Source organism: Sarcophilus harrisii, chromosome 1, assembly GCF_902635505.1.
Source record: "Sarcophilus harrisii chromosome 1, mSarHar1.11, whole genome shotgun sequence".
In the NCBI taxonomy this organism is placed as follows: domain Eukaryota; kingdom Metazoa; phylum Chordata; class Mammalia; order Dasyuromorphia; family Dasyuridae; genus Sarcophilus; species Sarcophilus harrisii.
In genome coordinates, this window is record NC_045426.1 from 119658023 (window position 1) to 119682871 (window position 24849).

The 24849-nt window shown below is 35.6% G+C and overlaps 1 protein-coding gene across 3 annotated transcripts in view; it reads left to right on the forward strand.

Annotated features, from left to right (window-relative positions):
- The window catches only part of LOC100925499 (histone-arginine methyltransferase CARM1-like), a 233559-nt gene that overhangs the window by 159442 nt on the left and 49268 nt on the right, over positions 1-24849 (forward strand). For 2 of the 3 annotated variants that reach the window (XM_031962269.1, XM_031962264.1), the window contains exon 5: positions 6580-6690. In XM_031962269.1, coding sequence (XP_031818129.1) covers positions 6580-6690 — 111 coding nt within the window. The remainder of the gene's footprint in view (positions 1-6579; positions 6691-24849) is intronic. The other variant, XM_031962277.1, reaches the window with a different exon arrangement.

Below are 24849 nucleotides of genomic sequence, written 5' to 3' on the forward strand. Positions count from 1 at the left end.
ATTACATCACTCTGCACCTCCATTCCTTCCTCTGTTCGGTGACAGAAGTGGACTAAATGTCCTTTAAGGGCCCTTTTTATTCTAAATCCTATCTGTGACTTAAGTGCAGGAGCACTCAAAAGTGGCTAGGAAGTTAGTATCCAAAATATTTAATTTTGTGCTGAGGAATATTTTAGGAAAGGCAATGGGTATTCCATCTTTTCTCAAAGCTATTTATTACAGTCCATGTATCATGTTTTGCCCCCTGAGATGCAGTCATGTGTGATCTTGCAATGGACCATGGCTGCATGAATAATGATTTCCACTGGGTAGGTGGTAGAGAGCTATTTGTTGATATTTTTATGAGCACGGCCAGCTTCATAGCAAATTACTGGGATTGGGTGGCATTTTTACTTGGCCATGCTGCTAATCACCCAAAGCCCTGAGAAACAGTAAGGGATAAGGCAACAGCTGTAGAATTAATGTAACAGAGTACTCTGGGCACATTACTCACAGCATGTTCTCCCAAACTAATGGCACTGTATCTATGTCAACACTGCATGATCCTGGTGTAAGGACCCTGGATAGTTCCTATCTGTGGTTGGCTTGTTTTTATGTGCTAAAAGAGTCAAAAAAACTTAACTTCAGTTGCCTGGGAAAATGTTTACAAAATAATTCTTTGCTTTTCTTCCATTCAAAATTTCATTGACTTCGATATTTGTACTTTTTTTTTATATTGAAGGAAAATGGACAAATACAAATCATGTAACAGGTATGGATTGGAGGCAAAGTTAGATCTTGATTCATCTGTCTAGAACTGGAAAGGGATTCAGAGAATTCTCTCCTCCTCTGTTAATCAGAACCTGAAGATATGATGAAAATATAAGCAACAGATTCTTTATCCCCTTTGGGTATGTTAATGTCTCCAGAGAACAGTTAGCACTATAGCTCATAGCTCCCCTAGACATGTAGTCTTCAGGAAATCACTTTAACTTCTCTGAAGCTTATCTGTGGCTCATTATTTCTTCAGCTGTGATTTGGGGACCATAGTTGTACTGCCTCCTCCATGAGATTCTTTCTTGTGGGGAGAGATATAGTGAGATAATGGATATAAAATGCTTTGTAAACCTAAAAACACTATATAAATGTCAAATATTTTAATCATCCCCATGATGGCCCTTAAATTATGACGTATTTTCTTGATGTGTTTGCTCCCAGTTTCCATATTCTTAAAAACTATGCCCACTTTCTTAGCACATGTGAGTTAAATTTCTCTAAGCAATGGTGATAATTAGGATCAGTGTCTTTCCTTTGGAATCAGTTTTCAAGACATTTCTAAAAAAGAAAATTCCCATCTCTGTTAGTAATGAGAAGGAAACAGATAGACTTTCACAGACAATTGTCAACCACAGTTGAAATAACCAGTTACACAGTTGATCGAGTTATGTAGAGCTGGGGGAACAAACTCTAATAGAAACAGGGAAACTATAGATAAGAATCCACACATTAGTTTTAAAATGTAATGCTACTTTTATTTTATTGTATTTCTGTTTATTTTGCTAAGTATTTCCCAATTCCATTTTAATATAGCTTGGATGCACTCAGGGTCACATGCTGACCCCTATGATATAGGATATAAAAGATCCTACTATGCTTATGACTTATTGATTACAACAAAACAGTGGATTTTGTAAGGCAAAACACATACTTAAAGAGTCTCCTTTTACAGGGTGTCTTTCGGGAATATAAAAATATAGGTAAGTCCCTAACATATGCAATTAGAGGTAACTTTTTGCCATGATTTCCTGAATATCAATGAAAGCATCACAAAAAGGAATGCATCATGTCTATTATTTTGTTAATATCTGTTGTGGAGGATTTCATGCATAAAGTCTAAATGTAAAATTTCTCATAGATGGTGAGGTTTTCCAGGTGTTCCTTTTGTATAGGACATTGTACATATTGCATGAAGCCCAGAACCATAATAGTTCTTAGGTACTCAAAACTAAATGGGTAAAAATGCATATTTTCCAGATTATGATATACAATTGGATTAACAACCTATTGAGATAGTTTATCAATACATACAATTTCAGGTGGGAGCTGCAGAGAGGGATGGTAGATTGAATAGGAGGAGGAAAATGAGTTGGATTATTGGTAATCCAAACAAATCCAAAGTTTTGGTTATGTAATCAAAATGAATATATTGTGCCTAATATCGTTCACTTTGATTACATAACCAACACTTTTGCTTTTCTAAAATGTGTCTTTTATTATTTTTGCTACTTTTCACATATAAATCATTGGTTACAATATGCTTCTTTTTCCAAATGTATATCTATGTGAGGCCAGATTATCTTCAAACTCTTCCTTCAAAATAACATATTGCAATAGATTGAATGTAATAGCAAATATAAGAATCTCTTTCTCTTCTACTAAGACAGACATTAAAGGGATTTGCAAAGATAGATGAAATAATGCTTCTTCTCATCTATATTTTTTGTTTTAGAAATTTGGTCATTTTCATGTTATTTTGTGTTAACATAATGGGGTTTATTGTCAACAAATGAATTAATATTTTTAAATTATCAGCTTTAATTTCTATTGGAATAAATATAAATATATCTAACCAAGATAACCAAAATCTTTGTGGAGTCATTAATAATTTTAAAGAGTGTGAGGGGGGACAGCCAAAAATATAAACAGGAAATTTTCAGAAGAGGAAATCAAAACTCTGTATGATCACACAAAAATGCTTTAAATCACTGTTGATTAAAGAAGTATAAATTAAAACAACTCTGAGGTAACACCTCATATCCATTACATTGACTTATTTGATGAAAAAGAAAAATGATAACTCTTGGAGAGGATGTAGGAAAATTGGAACATTGGTACATTATTGGTAGAATTATGAATTGATTCAACAATTCTGCAAGCAATTTGGGATTATGCCCACAGGCTTTAAACTGTGTAAACCCTTTGATTGAACAATACCATTTCTTGGTCTATTTCCTAAAGATATCCTCCCCAAAAGGGAAAAGACTCTACTTGGACAAAAATATTTATAATAGTTCTTTTTATTGTGGCTAAGAATTGGAAGTTGAGGGGATGCCCATAAATTGGGGAATGGCTGTACAAATTGTGTAATGTGATTGTGATGAAATATTATTGTGCTATAAAAAATGAAAAGCAGGATGAGTTCAGAAAGACCTGGAAAGACTTATGTGAACTGATGCCAAGTGAAGTGAGCAGAACTAGGAGAACATTGAACATAATAGCAATTTTGAAAAATGAAAAATTGTGAATGACAGATATCGTCAGCAATACAATCCAAGACAATCCCAAAAGATTCAAAATGAAACATGCTATCCATCTACAGAGAAAGAACTGATATTATCTAAAGAATACTATTTTTCTCTTCCTTCTTTCCTTTCTTTTTGTTGTTATTTTAGTCTTCTTATAAAAATTACTAATATGGAAATGTTCTACATGATTACACATGTATAACCTATGTCAGATTACTTGCCATCTCAGTGTGGGATGAGGGGAAGGAGAGAGAAAGAAACAATTTTAAGTTCAAAACTTAAAAAAACACAAAATCTTTAAAATTGTTTTAACATGTAATTGGAGGAAAATAAAATATTATTTTAAAAAATAGTGTAATGGGGTCTTGAGATAAAAAAAAAAGTTTGAGAACCACTGCTCTAGTAACATAATAGGGTAAGTCTTTCATTGAGGTTTTATAGAAAACTATAGAAGAGAATGGTGCAGGATAAGAAGGCATAACTAAGTTCTCACATCAGCAAACTCATACATCATTCTATCAGAGTTTTATTTTTCTTCTGAAGAAATCCAGATCCTTTTGATGAGTCTCTTAAATCTACTCTTCTCTCACTGTGATCCTGACACAAAGGTATGTTGATATGGGTGTGGAGAGAAAGAGAAAGAGACAAACAAGAGACACAGAGAGAGAAAGACAGAGAGATGACTGGAATCAAGAAACTTGAAGCTTTTAACAATTTCTCCCAAACAAATCACTTCCTCTGTGATTAACCTTGTATCTTGAAACAAGAAAATAGTTTAGTCCAAAGGAATGAATGCCAAAGTGATTGTTCTGCCCAGTATCTGTCCTAGAAATATCAAAACAGCTATCCCAAAGTGGAAAGAGTCCAAGAAGTATAATAAAAGAACTAAATGATCCCTAAACTTAGACATAGTCAAGGCCAGGCTCTGAAACTTTTACCAATTGCTTATGTTCTCTCTGCCTCAGTTTTCTCACCTATAGATGAAAGGGTTGGATTGTGTGATCTCTAAGCTTCCTTCATGCTCTGAATCCTATGGTTAATGGACCAAAGCACCTAAATTGCTGCTGAAATAGAATCTCAATCTGCGATGTCAGCTCTATTATAATTTATAGCCTTGTAAATTATATTCATTCTTTCATGTAAACAAATCCTTTCTAATGTTTTAATGCTGCCAAAGATATCTACTTAAGATCATCATAGACTTTAGAGCTGAAAGGGAGCCTTATTAGATCATCTAGATCAGAGATTCACAAATTACTATTGCTCCATGAGCTAAGAATGGTTTTTACATTTTAAAATAATTGCATTTAAAAATATTAAAAAAAAAAAAACTGGGGCAGCTAGGTAGAGCAATAGATAGAGTACCTCCTGACTTCAGGAGGACCTGAGTTCAAATTTGTTCTCAGACACCCAACACTTCCTGGCTGTGTGACCTTGAGCAAGTCACTTAACCCCAATTGCCTCAGAAAAAACAAACAAACAAATGAATAAACAAATAAAAATAAACAAAAATATAAATATAAAAAACTATTCTTTGGGAGCAGCTAGGTGGCTCAATGAATAGAGCACTAGCTTTGAAGTCAGGAGCACTTGAGTTTAAATCTATCCTCAGACACTTAATAATACTCAGTAGCTTTATGATTCTGGGCAAGTCACTTAACCCCAATTGTCTTAAACAAACAAACAAATGGATAAATAGGTAAATAAATAAATAAACAACTATTCTTTGCACCAAACATGCCTGGATTTGGTCTTCAAGTAATTTGCTGATCTCTGATCTAGCTTAACCCCACAGTTTTACAGACAAGGAAAGTAAGACCTATAGATGTTAAGTAGCTTGCCTGGGATAACCCAGATCATAAATGGCAATCAGGATTTGAACTCAGTCTTCAAATCTAGCATATGTTCCATTTAACCAAGTTGACTTCTCATAACCATTTGCTATTAAGCAAATGACTTCTAATGGGAGAGAGGGCAAAGAATTATTTAATATTGTTTTGAGGAGAAAAATTAAAAAGCCCTTTCTTAGATTGGTGGTATGTATACAGAGAAGATTAGAGGGAAAGGGGGAATATTAAAATCATGAGAAAATTTTCAATTTCTCTCTTTTTTTAATTCTACTGAAACTCCATAAAATTCTGTTGATATCATATAAATTTTGCTTACATGTGTTTCTTGTACATGTGTAGTTCTTATAGTTACAAAATGGTACATTCCATATTAAAAAGCCAAAGTATGAAGAATGTCAAAGCAGTTAAGGTTTCATGATCACACATAAGTATACACTCATGTCAAAGGCATCCTTGACTTTGCAAAGAAATGTTTGCATAAAAAGGTTGCGATATAGTCCTAACAGCATTAAGGTCCAAATAAAGATAGGTAAGCTTCCTCCCTCCCTAAGAGATTAGTACCCACCAGCAGCAGCGCATCCTGAAGAAAAAAAATCATATCATCTCTCAATTTGTTCAGCTTACAAAGGGGATCTTGATTTCCTTTTCCCATCAATTATTTGGGAATTTGAATATTATTGAAACCAACAAATCTTAGGGAGAAAAATTAACTCTTCAAAGAGACCTTACTTCTCATGGATTACTTCATCTCTAAAAGCCTCACTTTCTTCCTTTATATAATGAAGATAATATTCTACTAATCTCATGGGATCATATGTTTAGACCTGGAAGGGATCTTCAATCCCATCAAATCCAAACTCCTCAGATAAGGAAACTGAGACACAGGAAAAACTAAGTGACTTACCCAGAATACTACAACTAATAAAGTGAGGTAGGATTTTGATCTTCCTGGCAGCTAGGTGGTACAAAAGATAGAGTACTGGACCTGCAGCCCAAAAGACTAAAATTCAAATCCAACTTCTAGTGCTGTTACTTTGGCTAAGTCATTTAACCTCCTTTGGCCTTAGTTTCCCCATCTGTAAAATGAAAGTAATCATCATACCTTCTACTAATGCTGTTTTGAGGGGGGGAAATGAGGATATTTGCAAAGTGCTTTTGTGAACTTCAGAGTGCTATATAAATGCTGGCTATTTTATCATCATCATTATTATTATTCCTGATGTCAGGTCTAGTGTACTGTTTACTAAACCATAAGATTTCCTTAAGAAAAATACTAATAAATCTTCAAAGCTTGTAAATGTGAGTTGGAATGGTTGTTTACTATGGAAATCCTGAAAAGAATTCAAATAAAAAGTGCCTATAACATATATTTATTTATTTGTAGGTATTTGATTACATCCTCCTTCCCCCCCCCATGTCCTTCTGTCTTCCCCCTCTTATTAAAGGTGGTCCTAGATGTTGGCTGTGGATCTGGAATTCTTTCCTTCTTTGCTGTGCAGGCTGGAGCTAGGAAAGTATATGCTGTGGAAGCCAGTGCTGTAGCCCAGTATGCCGAGGTAAGTGCATTCATTCTCTCTAGGGTCAAGGCTTTGAAGGTTCTAGAGCACCTTGTACAGTTGTAGCTTGTTCAAAAAAACTAGAATAATAGGAGACTTAGACACCAAGTTCTGATGCTTCCAGCTGGCCCTTTTCTGGGAGGCATCTCTCTTTGATTTGTATAATGAACATGAAAATCATTTAGCAATGGTTAGGAAAAAAATGCAACAAAATTACAAAGAAACCCTGTTCTAATTTAACTAATGAAAGGGCTCCTTCTCATTTTTTCAATAATGAAACCGGCTGAGAATCCTAAACAGTTGTGTTCTACAGGGACAGTCAGTATGTTTGGTTTGGTTCTTGTTGGGGTCTGTGCTATCATGGGTGGAAGGGACTTCATGTGAGAAAACTCCTCTATAAACACAATATCTGAGATGAACTTTGAACCCAGGTCTTCTTAACACTGAATTTAGCACTTTATTCACTACATTCCTGTACAATAAAACAGTTAACAACTGGGCTGTAACTTTAATAGACTTAGAAAGGTGCTTGAAGGCCCTGTCAAGTTAAGCCACATGTCTGGCAATCACACAGCTGAGATATTTCGATAACAGGAATAAAATCCAGGTCTTCCTGACTTACAAATGGCTAGCACTTGGCGTCATTCCTAAGATGTAGTAGGTGCTTAATAAATGTTTGTTAAATTTAACTGAATTAAAGGCCTAGAGCCCTATCAGAAAGGGAGAGGTAAGAGGTGCTGAACATGAGTCCCATCCCATCTCAACATTGTCATCAACCATGCAGTACGAGTCAAAATAAAGACGAACGAAACAAGTGTTTTATTTAGCACCTACTACATACCAGGCATTGTGTTAAGAACTTTTACACATATCATCTTTTATGACTCACAGTAAATGGGGAGGTAGGTGTTAATAATAATAACATTATTAACATTTTTAACTAATTATAATGTTAATAATAATGTTAACATAATATTATCATATTAATTAATAATATTATATATTATTATAATATTGACATAATTACAATATTATTAACTGACTGATGTCAGTCATTCTAAGTCTAGCATCCCATCTCTCATCACAATGCACTGGCACCTGAACCCCCATACCTGCAATGTACTCCTTCCTCATTTCAGCCTCACAAAAACTTTGTAGTCCTTCAGCCTCAATTCAGGTACCTCTGCCTTATCCTTGTCACTTCAGTTATGAGTACTCTTACTCTTTTTTATTTATTCTAGTCTTCAGTGTCCTTAATAGTATTGCAGGAAAATATTCATTTGCTTTTCCATTTATCCAGGCCCTTACCAATTAGACTCCCCTAATTTTAGGCAACCCTTACTCCCCCAGTTTCATTTAACAGTCAAATTAGCTTTCACAAAGGAATGTTTACTTTAAAGGTACAGCAAGAACAACTTTAAAAATATTAGAGAAGAGGCACAGAAGCATAATCTTCATAACACATTTATGAACATATTCATAACAATTTATATCTTAAAACATCTCAGTTTCTGAGACATGGAGGGCATTAGGTTCATAGATTAACTCAGTGCCTATTAACTAGTACATGGTTCTACCAAGTTTAAAGTCCAAAGACTCTTTTTCTGGCCTTGAAGCATTCAGGCTTCTCAGGAGCTTGCCTGCTGGGCTGATAACAACCCCCAGCCTGGAATTGTGCCTTCAAAGTCGTCATGGCTGAAACTCCCAGGTTTGGGGCCTTTATTGCCCCTGCCTTATTCCAGAAGTTAAAGGGAAAAATGAAACAGGCCAAAACCTCAAGCTCATTTCTTGAGTCATGAGGTCTAAAGCCTCATTAGGGTGAAGAAGAATAGAGCTTCCTTGTCTCAGGGGAGAGGGAAGCTTCCATCAGATGGAATGACTATGGGCCTTAATTTTCAACTCTGTAAAACAAAAGAATTGAATTAGATGATCTTGAGGTCCCTTCCAGCTGTTAAACTATGAACTTGTGATTCTATAAGCCTCTTACCTTACTCATTAATGTGCCATATGCTATCTTATCTCTGGACCTTCATTGATATATATTTTACATGAAACAGGTGCTCAATAGAGATCAGTTGAATTTTCAGAGAGGAGTTAATAAGATGATGCCTCTAGAGTTTAATCTGTAGCATTTTGGGTCAGGGATCTGTTTATAGTATACCAGGTACTTACCCACTTTCCTCAAACAATATCCATTTTTGTAGGTGTTTTGAGTTTATTGCCAGAAAAAGAAAAGTATAGAAATTCCTAAAAACTAACAGCAAGATATAAAGGAAAAGCTGACCTACAATCCATCAGAACGGGTCGGTAAATAGGTTGCCCCTAAAGGATGCTTTCTTGAATCTGCAGGAACTACCACTGCAGATACTGTGTATTTTTAGGTGGAAATTGATCCAGCAGACATTTAATTTTTCCCCTAGAGGCTTCATTAAAAAAAAAAAAGATAAAATTACAACAGGAAAAATGGGCCAATTTAGCAATGATATACAGTTTCTGGATTCTAATCAAAACTTCTCATCTGAATTCTCCTTATATTAGTCTCATATGTGCTAATGAAATAGACTGTCTTCAAAAGACACCAAATTCAAATTTTATTGTACCCTATAGCAAAGGTTTTTTTTTTTTTAATTTTTTTTATTATAGTTTTTTATTGCATTGACAATTGCCAAACCTTTTGTTCCAATTTTTCCCCTCCTTCCCCCCATCCCCTCCCCGCGATGGCAGGTTGACCAATATTGTTAAGTATAGCATAGCTTTTTAATGTATGCTTTCACTGACCAAGGGAAGCTGCATGGAGAAGGTGGAAGTAGTGTTTGAGCTGGGCCTCAGAGTCTGGGTAGGAAACAAGTGTGGCTCCTTTCTAGCGTCTGAAATCCCATATTTTTCCCCTCTTTCTAATATATAACTATTATCTGAGTAGTTTTTGTACAGTTGCAATGATTCCTCCACTGGGAAAATGCTGCTACTTTTGACCTGAATACTATTTGTAGCAGCTATAAATTTAATATATAAATTTGGTAAAACTTGGAGACTAAAGGATAAAGTTAGGTTTGTTAGAACTGTGTTTTCTACCTTTGTGTATTATTGCTCCATGTTGGGTTTGTCCTTTGCAGATCTGGTCTGTATTTGCTCTATTCTCACTAAGGTGCACCTTCTCCCATCTCTGTTATTGATGATGTTCTTGTTGTTCTCTATGGTTGCCGGTTGCCTTTTATATACATTCCTTTAATATATATATATATATGCTCATAGAATGTTAGCACTGGAAGGGAGTTATCTAACCTGTTTTCTTTATTTCATAAAGAAACTGAGATCTAAAGACATAAAATAAATTGTCCTAAGTGATTGGGTTATATTAATATAAGAGGAGAAGGTAGTAAGTGGGTATGCCTTTGGAGAGGTAGATTCAGGAATAACTGAGTTCAAATTTAGCCTCAGATACTTACTAAATGTGTGACTCGGAGGGCTTCTGATGGTCTCAATTTCTTTTTTTTTAATTTAATTTAATTTTTTTTTATTATTTTTTAAATAACTTTTTTATTGACAGAACCGATGCCAGGGTAATTTTTTACAACATTATCCCTTGCACTCACTTCTGTTCCGACTTTTCCCCTCCCTCCCTCCACCCCCTCCCCCAAATGGCAAGCAGTCCTATATATGTTAAATAGGTAGCAGTATATCCTAGATACAATATATGTGTGCAGAACCGAACAGTTCTCTTGTTGCACAGGGAGAATTGGATTCAGAAGGTAGAAAAAAATGCAAACAGTTTACATTCATTTCCCAGTGTTCTTTCTTTGGTGTAGCTGTAGCATTGATCAATTGAAACTCAGTTAGATCTTCTCTTTGTCGAAGAAATCCACTTTGATGGTCTCAACTTCAACTGCAAAATGGGAATAATAATAGCACCTTCCTTCCAGGATTGTTGGAGAATCAAATGAAATAATTTTTAAATGTTTAATATGTTGTCTGGAACATTAAAAGTACTATATAAATGCTCGTTCTAATTTATTATTATTTAAATAAGGGCCCTTCACTCTTTTCTCTAAATGTTTTCTCTCCCTCTTGATCTTGACAAGCCCCATGGGTTCAATTATTATTTCTTTGCAGATAATTCCTGGATCTAATTTCTGTATCCAGTCCTAAACTCTCTCCTGAGCTCCAGTCCTAATCACTTGACTCCAAACCCAGTGTTCTTCCCACTATGCTAAACTTACCATCAAATACTAATACCTTCTAGAAGACTTAGGAAACTTAATTATCCGAAGAGATTTTTTTTATCAGCTCATATTCTCTTCTAAAATCCGGTACCACCTTGTCAGACATCTTTTAAGCACCAGTGATGGTCAAGGGTTTATGCTAGATATTGGGAACAAAATGAAAAATAACTCCTGCCCTTCAGGAGCTCACTCCATATTACTTACCACATAAGTCATGAGCCATAAAATCAAAGGAGAAAAGTGAAGTGACTTGTCCAAGGCATTAAATCTTTCCCAAGCCAGGACTCCGATTCAATTTCCATGACTAAATTCAGTGCTCTTTTATTACTCTAGGCTGCCTCTCAGTGAGAGGAGAGACACTAGGATAGTATAACAGAGAGAAGATGCTTTACATCACTCAAGTGCAGCGTGGACGTTGATTCCAAAACATTCTCCCTCTTCTAGTCTTTTACTCTCCTTAAATTAGGGCTTTGTGTACAGTATTGATGATAAAAAAAATAACAGTACTCAGAACATGTAAAACATGCATTTATAAAGCCAGTACTTCACATTATTGAGAAGATACAAAGTTTGGTAAGAAAAGATTCTTGTACTTAGAGCTCACAGACTCAGAGGGAGAGAAGGTGAGCACAGATAACTATAATACACATATTACTTGGAAAAACCCACTTGAGAGTTTTCCAGGCAAATGCATTTGAGAGATGAGGTCATAGCTGCATGTTTTTGGAAGAGATTTTTTTTTCTTGGCCAGAAACCAGCATCTCATAGTCTTGGTCTAATGGTTTTTGGAGACCTAAATTCACTAATTTGCAGAGTTATACAAATTTTAGCAAGCGCTCATGGAATCAAGGTCAAAGCTGATATCACCTTGCCAGTTTTTCTTCTATTCCCTAACTATATCCCTTGCTCTCTTCTCCCAGTGCACTTCTCCCATATGCCTTAAGCCTCTGCTGAGCAGCTGTTAGCATCTGGCACATACATGTCCTTCACTTTCAGGTCAGCTGCTGACAATGAAGCTAAGGTTCTAACAGAACAAATGATGAGCAAACAGGGAGAAGGGGCCAGGACCACCACCATCTGCCCGCCCTGGGTAGCTGAATGAATTTAAGGAAGCAATCTAGAATTCTAACAATCTAAGCATTCATAGCATTTAGGAAACGGGGTCTGGAGTCGACAACTGCTTTAAGCAGAACTAAATCTTCAAGTTGAAATTCCAGCTCCTCTAGACAGTTCATCAAGGAACAGGGAGCAAAGCAGCCTTCCTGTGCTTCAGGAAATTTATGTAAAGCACTTGAATAAACAGGAAGACAAGCCTGCCATGCATGAGGAAAGCCTGCCTACATTGGAGAATCCAGCTGGTGGTGGGATTGTCAGAGGCGTTATTCAAAATAGGCCAAGCGGAATATATGGGTTCATTTGTGCATAGTCCATTACAGGGAGAAAATCCCTTCAGGGATATAGCACCATGATTAATGTTGAGGGAAAGCTGTTTTGGAGAAGAATGTGAAATTCAGCATTCTTGCTGCTTCTATTTAGTACTCGGTTCATCTTCTGGAGAGGCGCAAGGAAGTCTCATTCATCTTATTCTATATATACCAGCAGAACATAAATTATAGAAAGAGGCAGTTTGGGTGTCCTACCAATTTGAACACCAGTTAAGAGCACATAGCATCTGGTCCCAAAAAGGCACCATTTCTAAGGGCACATTGCAATTAGCTTGCATAAAAACAAAGTCTTTTTGGAGATTCCTATGGTTACCTCTTATTTGAAACTTAAATTTTCCTGGAAATAAGGATTATGATGCTTTCTTTATGTATCCCAAATGATACCTGATCTAAAGTGTGAAGAGGCTCTTGGAGCAGCTCAGAAGTCATAAGATCAAAGGAAAAAAAGTTAAGTAGCTTGTCCAAGATACTGAGCGCTGCCCAAGTCCATATTCTAATTCAGGCACCATGATTTTAAAGTTAGTGCTCTTTTACTACACAAGGCTGCCTCTTGATGAGAGATTATATACTGAGAGCAACAGAGAGGGCACTTTAGATCACTGCTCAAATGGAAATGGAAGCTGATGCCAAAACATCCTCCTTTCTCTAGTCTTTTCCTCTCCTTAAATAAGGAAACACCCCTAACATATTCTTTGATTACCTGCTGAGTTGCTGTAATTAAGGTGATTCCCAAATAGTATTTTATTTTGCTTCCTAATCTGCTTGCATAACTGTTTCTCTGAAATATCCTGTCAAGCTGCATTAAAATCCTCATTAATACCCATTTTTTACTTTTTTCCCTTATAGTATAGTGGTCAGAATACTGTACTGGAAGCCAGAAAACTAGAGTTCAAATCTTCATTGGATTCTTACTGGCTTTGTCATCCTGAGCAAGTCACCTAACCTCTTTGTCTGTTTGTTTCTAAAATGGAGATAGTAATCACATCTTCCTCACAATTGTGAGAAGAAAATGAGATAATACTGATAGCAAATCTTAAAGGGCTATGTAATTTCTAGCTATGGTTAGAAAACATTTTACCTAACCATTTTCCTCTAATTTCTGCTCCTTCTTTTGGGACCCCATTCATAGCATACTATTTATATTGGTCTTTAACTGGGAAGCCCAGTACTTCATTGTCCTAATTAGAATAGAAGTTGTGTGAATATAAGCCAAGATAAAAGGACTTCTTTCTGATGGGGACACACTGTCTTCTTTCCCCTCCAGGATTTAAGGATCATACACCCCTTGCAAGCATAGTCTTAAATTTCTATTGCCCAAAGGCATTTTGTAGTTGATCTTCACCCACCTCTCCTAATCTCTGGCCATGGTCAATATTCTTGCTGACTTTGTCCAGTTTTGAAAATTGGATTGCCAAACTCTAATGTCTATAATAAAACTACAACTATGAATCACCCGCCATATTCAAGGCAGTGCATAATATACCAGGGATGGGAAGGAAAAACTAAAACAAGGGTCTCTCTCTTTGATAGCTTCTATCTTACAGTGCACTTCTATCTAACAGTGCACTGATAAATGTTTTGAGGGGGCTTCACAAACTTGCTTACTTTCTAGCCATGGAAATTGGAAATCTCTAATTTGGACAGTTTTGCTTAGAATAGTGCTGGATTTGAAATAGGAAACCTCAGTCCAAATTTCAACTGGCTGCAAACTAGCTCAAAAATCTAGAGCAAGTCAATTGCCTAAATGTCAGATTTCTCACTTGTAAAACTCAATTCAGCAAATATTTACTGTCTAGTATGTGCCAGGTACTGGGGGATTGTATTGGAAATACAAAGACAAAATTAAGAAATTTCTGCTAAGGACCCCCAACATTTGTACCAACAAGTAAGTTCAAAGTACCTACTAAGTAAATACAAAGTAATTTCTAAGAATAAAGCATTAACTGGAAAAATAGGGAGAGATCTAGGTAAGAAGTGGTATGTGAGCTGTATGGATTCTAAGAGATGTAGGTGATGGAGGGAGAGAATATGCCATGCATAGGGATGACCACAAAGACACAGAGATGAGAGATAAGATATTGGTGACAGAGAATCACAATTATTCCATTTTAAGATATAATATGGGTGAAAGAAAGTTATATGAAATTGAGCTGAAAAGACAGATTTGAACCAGATTGTAAAGGGCTCTATATACTAAATATTAAAGGAGTTTTTATTTTATCTTAGAGCCATTGAAGTTTTTTGAGCAAAGGAGGCACAAAGTTGACTTGTGTTTTAAGAGTATCATTTTGGCAGCTTATGAAATTTGGAGAGGAGAGAGTAAAAACTGGAAGCAGGAAACCATTTAGGACATTAGTACAATAACCTAGGCAAAAAGTGAAAAGAGCCTGACCTAAAATGGTGAGTGAGTGAGTGGAGAAAAGTAGAAGGGATACCGAAGTTGTTGTGGAAACAGAATTGAGATAAAACTTGGTGGCAACTCCTTGAATATGGGAGGAGATGAGGAAAGAGTTAAAGATGTCATTGAGGTAAAAAAAAATCAGGGAAAATAGGATAGTGGTGGCCCTGACATAAATAGGGAAAATGGAGGAAAAAGGAATGTTTAGGTAGAAAAATATTAAGTGCTTTATATGTGTTATGGAAATGCAAATTATCATTATTTTACAATATCTATCTTTATATATCCTTAAAAACTACCCATAGCTACTTCACTATTATTTTCTCATTTTTCTGAATAAGATAGAGCCTTTCCTTAAACCACATGCCTCTAGAGATTATCCAGGATATTACAGTCAGTCTCTGTTGGGGCAAAAGGGAAGGCAGAAAAGGTGAGAGAATAGAACTGTGCCTTCATTCCTGTTCTACCTCCATCTGAATAGGACATTGCCGTGTTTCCTTGACAAAACAACCTAGGAGTTGAAGAAAACTGATTTAAAGATGCCAGACAGGAAAGCCCTGGTTGTGTTTTCTTGGTGAGAAATACTAAACTGAATGTATATATTCATTCCTAAATTCCTTTAAAATGCTTCTGTTCTCTTGACGTTATCTTTGCCTGCTCACCTCCAACATTCCCTTCTTTAGCCTGTGTGTGGTAAAGAAAGTGTTTCTCTTAATCAGCTCACTTTCACAAGGGGGTTTAAAACCAAGTAGAATATGTTACTTGGGATGAGGCTGCTCTACACAATACCCAAAGAGCAGGTTGGTTCAAGCATGCAGTGCCTAACAGCCCATTTAAAGTTGTTTCTTTGGAGATAAATCAATGAATTTTAACTTTTTTTTAACTGAGTCAAACTGGTTATTTTACCAATTGTTCTTAGTGATAGTTTTATCAGAAACCATCCATTGATTTTTCTCACCTGGGTTACTTTTTAATGATCTAAGAAACTAAAAAAAGCCTGAACACACATATAGTCTCTCTCCCTTCCCTCTTTTCTCTTCCCCCCCCCCCCCCCCACCATTTTCAGCCAATATGACTGTTATCTATGAAGGTTTTCTTGCAAAAGAAAAATCTCTTCCTCTCAGGAAGCTGTAATAAGTTTGGCTAGTTCTCTGATGAAGTTCTCATACTACTTATGTTAGTTCTCACACTACTTGTGTTCCCTCAGTGTTGGGATGGCTTGAAGCTGACACGCTATTGTGGTTTCTTGCTATCAGTGAGAGAGTTCCCATAGCAGACAGTGAAACTACTTGTAAGTTGTCAGAAACTTTTAGATTGATTTGAAAATAAGGGCATAAAAGATCAACTTCCCTTGAGGTAGCTAGAGAAGCCTCATCCGTATGCCTGAACTTTAATCTTTGATAGAAATCACAAAAAGCAATAAGATACATATAACTTTTTAGCTAAAGTTTGCTTACTTCTTGATACCTTCATAGATACAAAACCTCTCTTTCTTGGGTTTCTACCTCAGATCAAAAAGATAGAAGACTGTTTTTTCCACCACCATCACCAAAGGAGAAAACTATGTTTTTTTCCCCAAAGGCAAAGCTGCTAAAGCAGATAGTGTACTGTGAAATGAAGAGGGGACTAGAATCATAAGATCTGATATCAAATCCCAGATGTGGCATTTTAACTTTATGATCCCAATTGGGCAAGTCAATCAACTCTCTCTGAGCTTTACTTTTCTCATCTGTAAAATGGGAATAAAAATATTCACAGGGTAATTAAAAAAATCTTAAAGTGTTATACAAGGAGAAGTTGTTGCCTAGAGCTAGATTTTTAGATAAACCTCTAGACATGAAATCTATCACTAGTTTATCAGGCTGCAGAGCTTTATCACATCCATTACTAATCATAAATTTCCTGTCCTATCCTGGACCACACAGGGCTACTTAACTGTTTATTCAGTAATAGTTAATATGAGAAAACAAGGCATAAATCTGTGTTAAGAAGGAGGTTAGCTCTTGGCTCTCTCTTCCACACAGCATGTTCATTTTAACATGATTATCTTGGTTTTTTAGATCATGAAATTTATAGAACCAAAGGTGGTAAGTCTTTATGAAGTAAAAAATGTCAGGTTCTATAGCAAGCTAGTGAATCCCCTCCAATTATCCAGGATAGTTAGCTGCCATTTCTGCTGGTTACAGCTCTGATGATAATGATATAGAAGAATTCACAGAATACCACACACCTTACTGCCATAGGAGAGTATACCTGCTTATTTCAGTATTTTAATGTTGAGCAAAGTAAATGACACAGGTTTGAGAAACAGATTAAGCCAAAGGTTTATAGATGACCTAGAAGTCTTATTTCTACTTATTAACAATGCTTTCTTCCCAAAACAAATAAACAAACAGCATGATACAGTGGAAAGAGCAACAAATTTGTAGTCAAGAGACCTAGTTTCAAATTTCTCCTAAACTATTTACTAATTGGGAAAGTTTGGCCTCAGGCAATAATTTAATTTTCCTAAGCCTCAGTTTCTTCATCTGTGAAAGAGGAAGAACAGGCATCCTCCAAGTCTCTTTCCAACTCTAAATCTGTGATCTAATGGTAAGATGTTGCACATGAGAATCACTGAGTAACATTACAAAAAATGAAATAAATACATCCTAAGAGATATAAATCAACTAGTTAATTTCACAAGCCATTAGGATAAGCTTTTTGTGCTCAATCAACTAATTAGAAAAATAGTGAAAATTGACATTACAACACAAGAAAAGGAAGATTAAATGATGATGTTGTAAATCATTTCAATGGCTTCAACTTGACCTGTTCAAATTATGTGACAGTGACAAAAGTTGGGAAATGACAAAAGAAAATAGATTTGCTTCAGTTATCATTTTTTTTTCCTATAAAAATTTAAGCTATGTAAAGGAGTTGTCACGGGGGGTAATTTAAAGAACTCATATGTTACTTAGCCATAAACTTTTTAAGTCCTTTCCAAACAAAGAAACATAGCACCCAAAGACTCATTTCTTTAGAATATAAACTTAAGTGTAAGATACAATGGAAAAAGATGAAAGAAGGTTCCAAGCAGTATTGTCTTCTAAAAGAGCAAAGAGAGATCTTTCCATGATATTGGACTGAGCCACTTCATTTCAAGAGCTTTCATGGATGACACTCACAGATAAACAACAAATTTTTAAAATCCTCACTTTTGCTCCCTAATGCCTCAGTCTCGGAAAGAGAAGCAGCACTTGAAAAGGCAAAGTTGAGAGAAGTGACTAGACTTAAGCAAGTTCTCAGTATAATCTGCTGAAGGTAATACAACCTGGAAGGCCTTGATGGATTTTAGAAATATAGTATCTCAATGACAGATACCAAAATAATATAGGAAACAAAAAAAATATTTTTATGAGGACATTAATAACTAGAAATCCACAAGCCTATCTTCTCATTTTGATAGTTATCTAGCAGTTGGAGTTTGCTAAGTGGTACAATGGGTAGAGAACTGAACCTGTAGTTCACAGACCCAAGTTGAAATCCTGCCACAGACCCTTACTATCTCTTTGATCCCAGAAAAGTCTTTTTTTGAGTTGATGAGTTTCTCATCTAGATAATGGGGATATAACAGCATCTACCTTCCAAAGTTGGTGGGAAGATCAAATGAGACAATACTTTTAAAATATTTTACAAACTTTAAAGTGCTTTGTAAATATTGCCTATTATTATTACCTTTCAGAATGACCAAATAGGTATTTCAGGAAATAATTTGAAAATATAAGAAAGGAACTGGCAGGCTTTCACAAACATCTTTAAAGCAAACTACATCTTTGTTTCATGGTTTGAAACTTACATGTTTTAGTGTCAGAAAAAAGCAGGGAAGTACTCTGGTACATTGGTTGGAGTCACACATGATGCAGAATCCTTCCTGGGCATTAATCAGCATTATTGGAGGGAACATCTGGTTGATGAGATCAAAGGTCCATTTAAGTGTAAAATATCTTTATTATTCACATGATTCATTAAAAGGTTAAGTAAATAAACAATCCTATAGTTTGGGGCAGGAGGTGAGAAAGGCCATTTAATCAGGTAGAATAAAACATATTCTTAAAGAATTTCCTCCACTAAAGATTTTTATGCATATGTCAACATTCTTCAAGATTCTTTGACACTATCATTGAGAGATGAACTTCTAATATGAGCTTCAAATAAAATGAGCTTCAAACAAAACATAAAACAGGAAGCTAAAACCTTGCCATGGGTCTTCCCTAAAGAAACTTATATTTTAGTGAGGGGATCAGGGTCATTCAATATTTTTAAGCACTTCCTAGGTACCAGACACTAAGCTAAGAATTTGGAGACAAAGAAAGGCATAAGACAGTTTCTGCTCTCAAGGAGTTAAAAATCTAATAGGTGAAGACAACACATAAAAAGAAGCTGGAAATGACTATGAGAAGGGAAGGAAGGATGAAAAGTGGGAAATTATCTGAAAACTTGTGAATTACAGAGTTGATTTCATCTTGCAGAATGATGAGTTTCTAGAGATGCAGTCTAAAAGAGGTGATCTTCAAATGACACACATTTATCACTGGGCTTCTACTTAAAGACTCTGCAGGTTGACAGAGCATATCTGAGATTTTGCTCCATGATCTTAAAGAATCCACAGAAACCTCAGAAAGCAATGAGTCATTATTAGAGGAAGTCTTTCGACTCAGAAGATTTAATGAATCCTATTTTTCCATGTTCTGTGTATTTAGCTTTGTTAACGGTACCAATATGATGTTTCTGGTATTCATGATGTCAATTCAATGGATATAATGGCCAAGGCTTTTAATTATGTTTGATTATTTCATTGTTACACAGCTATGACTTGAACATGTGACAGAGAAGACTGAGATGGGAGGCCTAAATTGCATTTGAAAGACAGTCTGTTGGGGCAGCTAGGTGACACAGTGGGAAGGAAAAAAGGAAGGAAGGAAGGGAGGGAGGGAGAGAGGAAGGAAGGAAGGGAGGGAGGGAGAGAAGGAGGAAAGGAGGGTAGAATACACTCCCTTGATAAGTTCCTCATCTTCATTCAAAAAGCTTTGGGGCTCTTATAGAAAAGACATGTGTAGATACAAATTGAATTAAATAATTCTGAGGGCCCATGGAGGACTGAGATTCTATAATTCTTTAAGACCATATTCACCATGATATATATTTTACTGGACCATTCACAAAAATATACTACCATGAAAATTAAAATCATCTTCCTTTTCTCTGACCTTCTTTGAGTTTTGAATGTTTTTTTAAATGCTTAATAAGCCTTTCTATTAAATATATGAATGGATCTTTGTCTTAAGATATAGAACAAGTATCCTAAATAACAGCCTTACTCATAGATATCAGTTTAATTGAATGCTGTGCAACTGTGGTCTGTGATGTTATCAACAAAAGACAAGAAGGAGAGGAAAGAAGCAATGAGATATTTTTCTCCTCCAAGGTATGGGTGGGCCATCTGGCAGTCTTTAACATATATATACAGTATGTATGCCAGATTAAATAACATAGTTTAAGTTACTTTTTAGAGGTTATCATACAGGAAGAATGTTGTTTTAACCTCACAGCTTCACAAAACTTGCAATTTGATAGACAGCTCTCTCCTACATTTAACAATAGCATGGAACATAGCCCATCAGAGACCAATAAATCAGCATGTGATTTCACCTACTGCACTGAGCAACAGTTGTGATGGGGAAAAAAGTTATGATAGGTATAAGCAGACTTCGGTATTATTACTAACAATGATTTATATAACAGAAAATGTGAGAAAAATTATCTCATCAAGGAATTTGGCCAGAAATGGAATGGGGCAGGTCATAAAGTAAGAATGTGGGTAACAGACAGATGACCTGAGCCCTACCAAGACAGTAATTTCTTCCCCTCCCCAATAATATAAGAACTAGAGATAAGACTACACTTCACTAGGTAGATCTTCTATGGGAGAAAAACAGCAAGACATAGAGCAGTGATTTTCAAATCTTTTTGATCAATCATCCCTATCAGTAAAAAGGTTGAACACCCCCCCCTCCATAAAAAAATCTATTTTGAAAGCATACATCCATATTATTGTGCTGATTATGTATATTATAAAACATTTTAAACATAAACAGATAAAGTAATGATAAAAAATAACTATCTTAAAATATTAATAATAGGAAAAATTGCTTAATAAACATGCTAATAATGGTATTTTAAAGAGAGCACTGAGCACTGTGCTTAGGTATGTTTCATTATTTTCCAAAAATCCCTCTATATGTTCCCTAAGATAGTTCATACCTGCAAATAATCATTTACTCAGCTGTATCAATGATCTCATCAGTATCAGAATTTCTGTCAAAGAGACATATTACTATGCATCCATTCCTGCCCATTTTATTAGAACATGTTCTCACAAAAGTTGATCCCAGGGATATAACCCAAATCCCTAACGTGCTAGGGACCTTATTCACTTTTTTCTGGTACATGGGTACAAGTGTACTTGGCACACCACCTCAGTACCATCCACAACCCCGTGGTTGCAGAATGGAGACATGAACTGCATCACTCATCCATGGAACCATCAGTTACAGCAAATGGAGAAACTTCAAAAGCTCTAGATAAGTCCACTTAGCTGGGCAGTAGACGTTCCAAGAAGGTACACTACTGTGCTGATCTTGTTGTTTTATGCCTACCAGCACCATGCCAGAAAATTAAATTGCTTCCATTTGAATTGACTTAGGAAGATTCTGAAGATCACCTGGCAAGATAAGATACTAGATACTGATGTCATTTTGTGGGTTACATTGCCAAGCATTCAAACTCAATGCAGAGAGCACAATTCCTATGGGCTGGCCAAATGTAAAAATGTATGTTTGCCTAAAGGACTATTGTATGAGAAGAACTTACACAAGGTAGGTCAGGGAGGTGAGAAGAAGCAATACAAAGACACCTCAAGGTCTCCTTGAAGTATTTTAATATCAATTGGGAGACACTGACACGACTTCTTAGCATGACATGTCCCCATCAAAGACAGCACTATGCTTTCCTGAACAATGTAGAATTCATTTATACTGAAGTAATAATGATGTTACTGCATGAGAATTATTTCATTACTAAGCATTTTGAGGCATTTTTAAAAAAACAAATCACAAAGAGGTTGAAAGACCTCACTTCCTTATATAGACAAAGAAGAGAATACTCAAATCCAAAAGTACTTGAGCTGCCTTTGTAACTTCTGAACTATCAAATTTAGACCATGATGTATATTGTGTTATATAAGACCATCTGGGTCACTCACAACAAAAAGACTGCTACATTTCACAATTTTTCAGAATGAGATTTCCAGGGCTTCAATGTGTCCCTGACCTTATCAATGTGAGCAATCCATTTTATAAAATAATAATAACAACAACAATAATAATAATAATAATAAGATACAGTTAAAAGAGGACTAAATTTGAAGCCATAGGCTCTCATGACACAAAAGATTCATATATACTTTGTCACTCATGCCTAATCTCTGTAGTTCCATTGCCCTTCTGACATGATGGTCCATGATTTACATCCAGATTCATGAAGGTTAGTCAGCTAATATTGATTAAACATATTATATGCCAGGCACTGTGCTAGGTAGGGTAGGTACAAGGAAAGGCAAAAGCATAATCCCTGCTTTCAAGGAGTTCACATTCTAATGGTAGAAGTTCAGCATGGGGAAAATAACAATATACAAATAACTGTATACAAGACATACTTTGTACAAATGGAAGGTAATTTCAGAGACAAGGCAGTAATAGTTGCTGGATGGAAGGGGGAAGGGCAGGGAAAAACCTATTACAGATAGCAGGATTGATTTAAGCTGAGTCTTGAAAGCGGATCAAGGAAGCTACCAGTGAAAGTAAGAGCATACTCATGGGGTTCAGCTAGGGAAGAGGTGCTGGATTCAAAACAGAATGAAGGGTGCAAGGAAAACATGTAGGCTAGTGTAGTCAGGTCATATTATATATAGATGGGAGTAAAATGTAAGAAAATGGGAGTAATGTGTAAGAAAAATAAAAAGTGGCAAATGGCCAGGTTATGAAGGGTTTTATAAAAGAGAGCTCATTTTAAGTCTGAGTTGTGAGTTGCATTGCCAAACATTACCTTGAGGTAGAAGGGAGTTTTTTGAGTTGGGGGAAGAATGATTTTGGCAGTAGCCAAATTGGAATGTGCAAAGCAAGTTCAACCAGAAGGCTATTGCAAGAGTTCATATTCATGAGCACTATGGCTATGTGTAGTGAAAGAGATAAAAGAAAGAGATATTATATAGACAGAAATGAAAAGATGTGAGAACAGATTGGATATGTAGGGTGAATATGAGTAAGGAGTTGAGAATGATACTGAGTTTGTGGTCTTGTATGATTTGAAAAATGATGATGCTTTTCTCTAATATAGGGAAAATGTGAAAATGTAAGAGAATAGTGAAAACATAATGAGTCATGGTTTTAGATATCTTGAGTTTGAGATGCTAGGAGACACAGGATTTGATATGTTCAAAAGGATTTGGTGATTTGGGACTGAAGCACTACAGAGTTTTTCAAATGTAAACCATCCTGTTCTTCTTCAATTATGGACCTAAACCTTTGCCTATTAATCCTACTTATTATACACACATACATACACATACTCCTATGTATATGTGTATAATACATATGTGTGTGTATATATACAATAGAAACAAATATGTATAGATAGATGTTTTATTTTAGCCATAATGTGAACAAGAAATATTTTTATTCAAGTTTTTTCCTTGTATAGATTATTAGAACAATCATCTTTTAAAGAAGTTTAATGCCTTTTGTTTTGTACCAGCATCATTTCCCAACTTTATCTTTGCAGATATTATTTCTTCTTTCTTCAAATATCAGGAGCATTGGATTTTTAAATGTAATGGTCTCATTGTCACTGATAATGAGAATTATAGCTACAGAAATACTGGCATATCTGTTCCATTTTTTATTAGTTGTCCTGCAAGTTTCATCTTTAAATGTTCTTGGGATGATACAGTTTAGTTGGATCTTATGCCATCTTCTCCCCATTCCCACCCGTTTATTGTTCTGGAATTGAGTTTATATTCCAAACTGTCACTGCTTTTTACTAGCCACATTTTCTCTATTTAGCAAGAAAATGAAATATTTGCTGGTGAGGTTTTTCTGGCATTTTTGGTCCCCCCGTTGTTGCAACTATTTTTATGTGGATGAAATTTACCCAGAAAATGGTGATACTTTAAGAAAAGAAAACAAACAAGTAATTCAGAACTAGAAAGTATTTTTCAGATAATTCAACCCCATCCCATTTCACAGAGAATAAACCATGAGTCAAGGAGATTAGTAAGTTATTCAAGACCATGTAATTCATAAGTAGCAGACACAACATTTGAACCCAAGTTCCCCTACTTAAACTCTACTCTACTATGATGCCTCACAGGAAGAATGAAAGAACAAAAATACTATCATAGGATGTTTTGCAAAGTAGCAAAATGAATTTGGGGCATTGATAAAATTGCTCCACAAATAGTGTCACAACTCATCTCTCCCTCCCCTTCACTCGGTCCTAGATCATGGTTTTATATTAAGTTAAGTCCCAATATTCTTTTTTATTCCAGAATCTCATAACAGTCACCATGCCACCAGAACATCAGTGTAGGGAACAGGGCAGAAAAAAGTGCTTGGACATCTAAAATCAGATCAGCTTTCTACTAATATTTCTCGAGATTCTAAGGAAAGAACAGAGATCTAGGAATTCTTCCTTCCTTGTGAGATTAAATGTGAGGCATGTGGTAAGAGGCATTTGCTAAATGACCTCTGATTTTGTAAAAAAAAAAAAAAAAAAAATACATATATATTTATATGTATATATATACTTTTCTTTAGTACCTTATGTTTGTATGGTCTTTCAGTCATAACAAACTGATGAGGTTATTATTTTTATTGTTATTATCATTATCATTAATATTATTATCCCCTTTTTACAAATGAGGAAATTGATGCACAGTTATGTCTACAAATCTTGTGCCTATAAATTAAATGCTCACTCTACTAGTCACACCACCTTA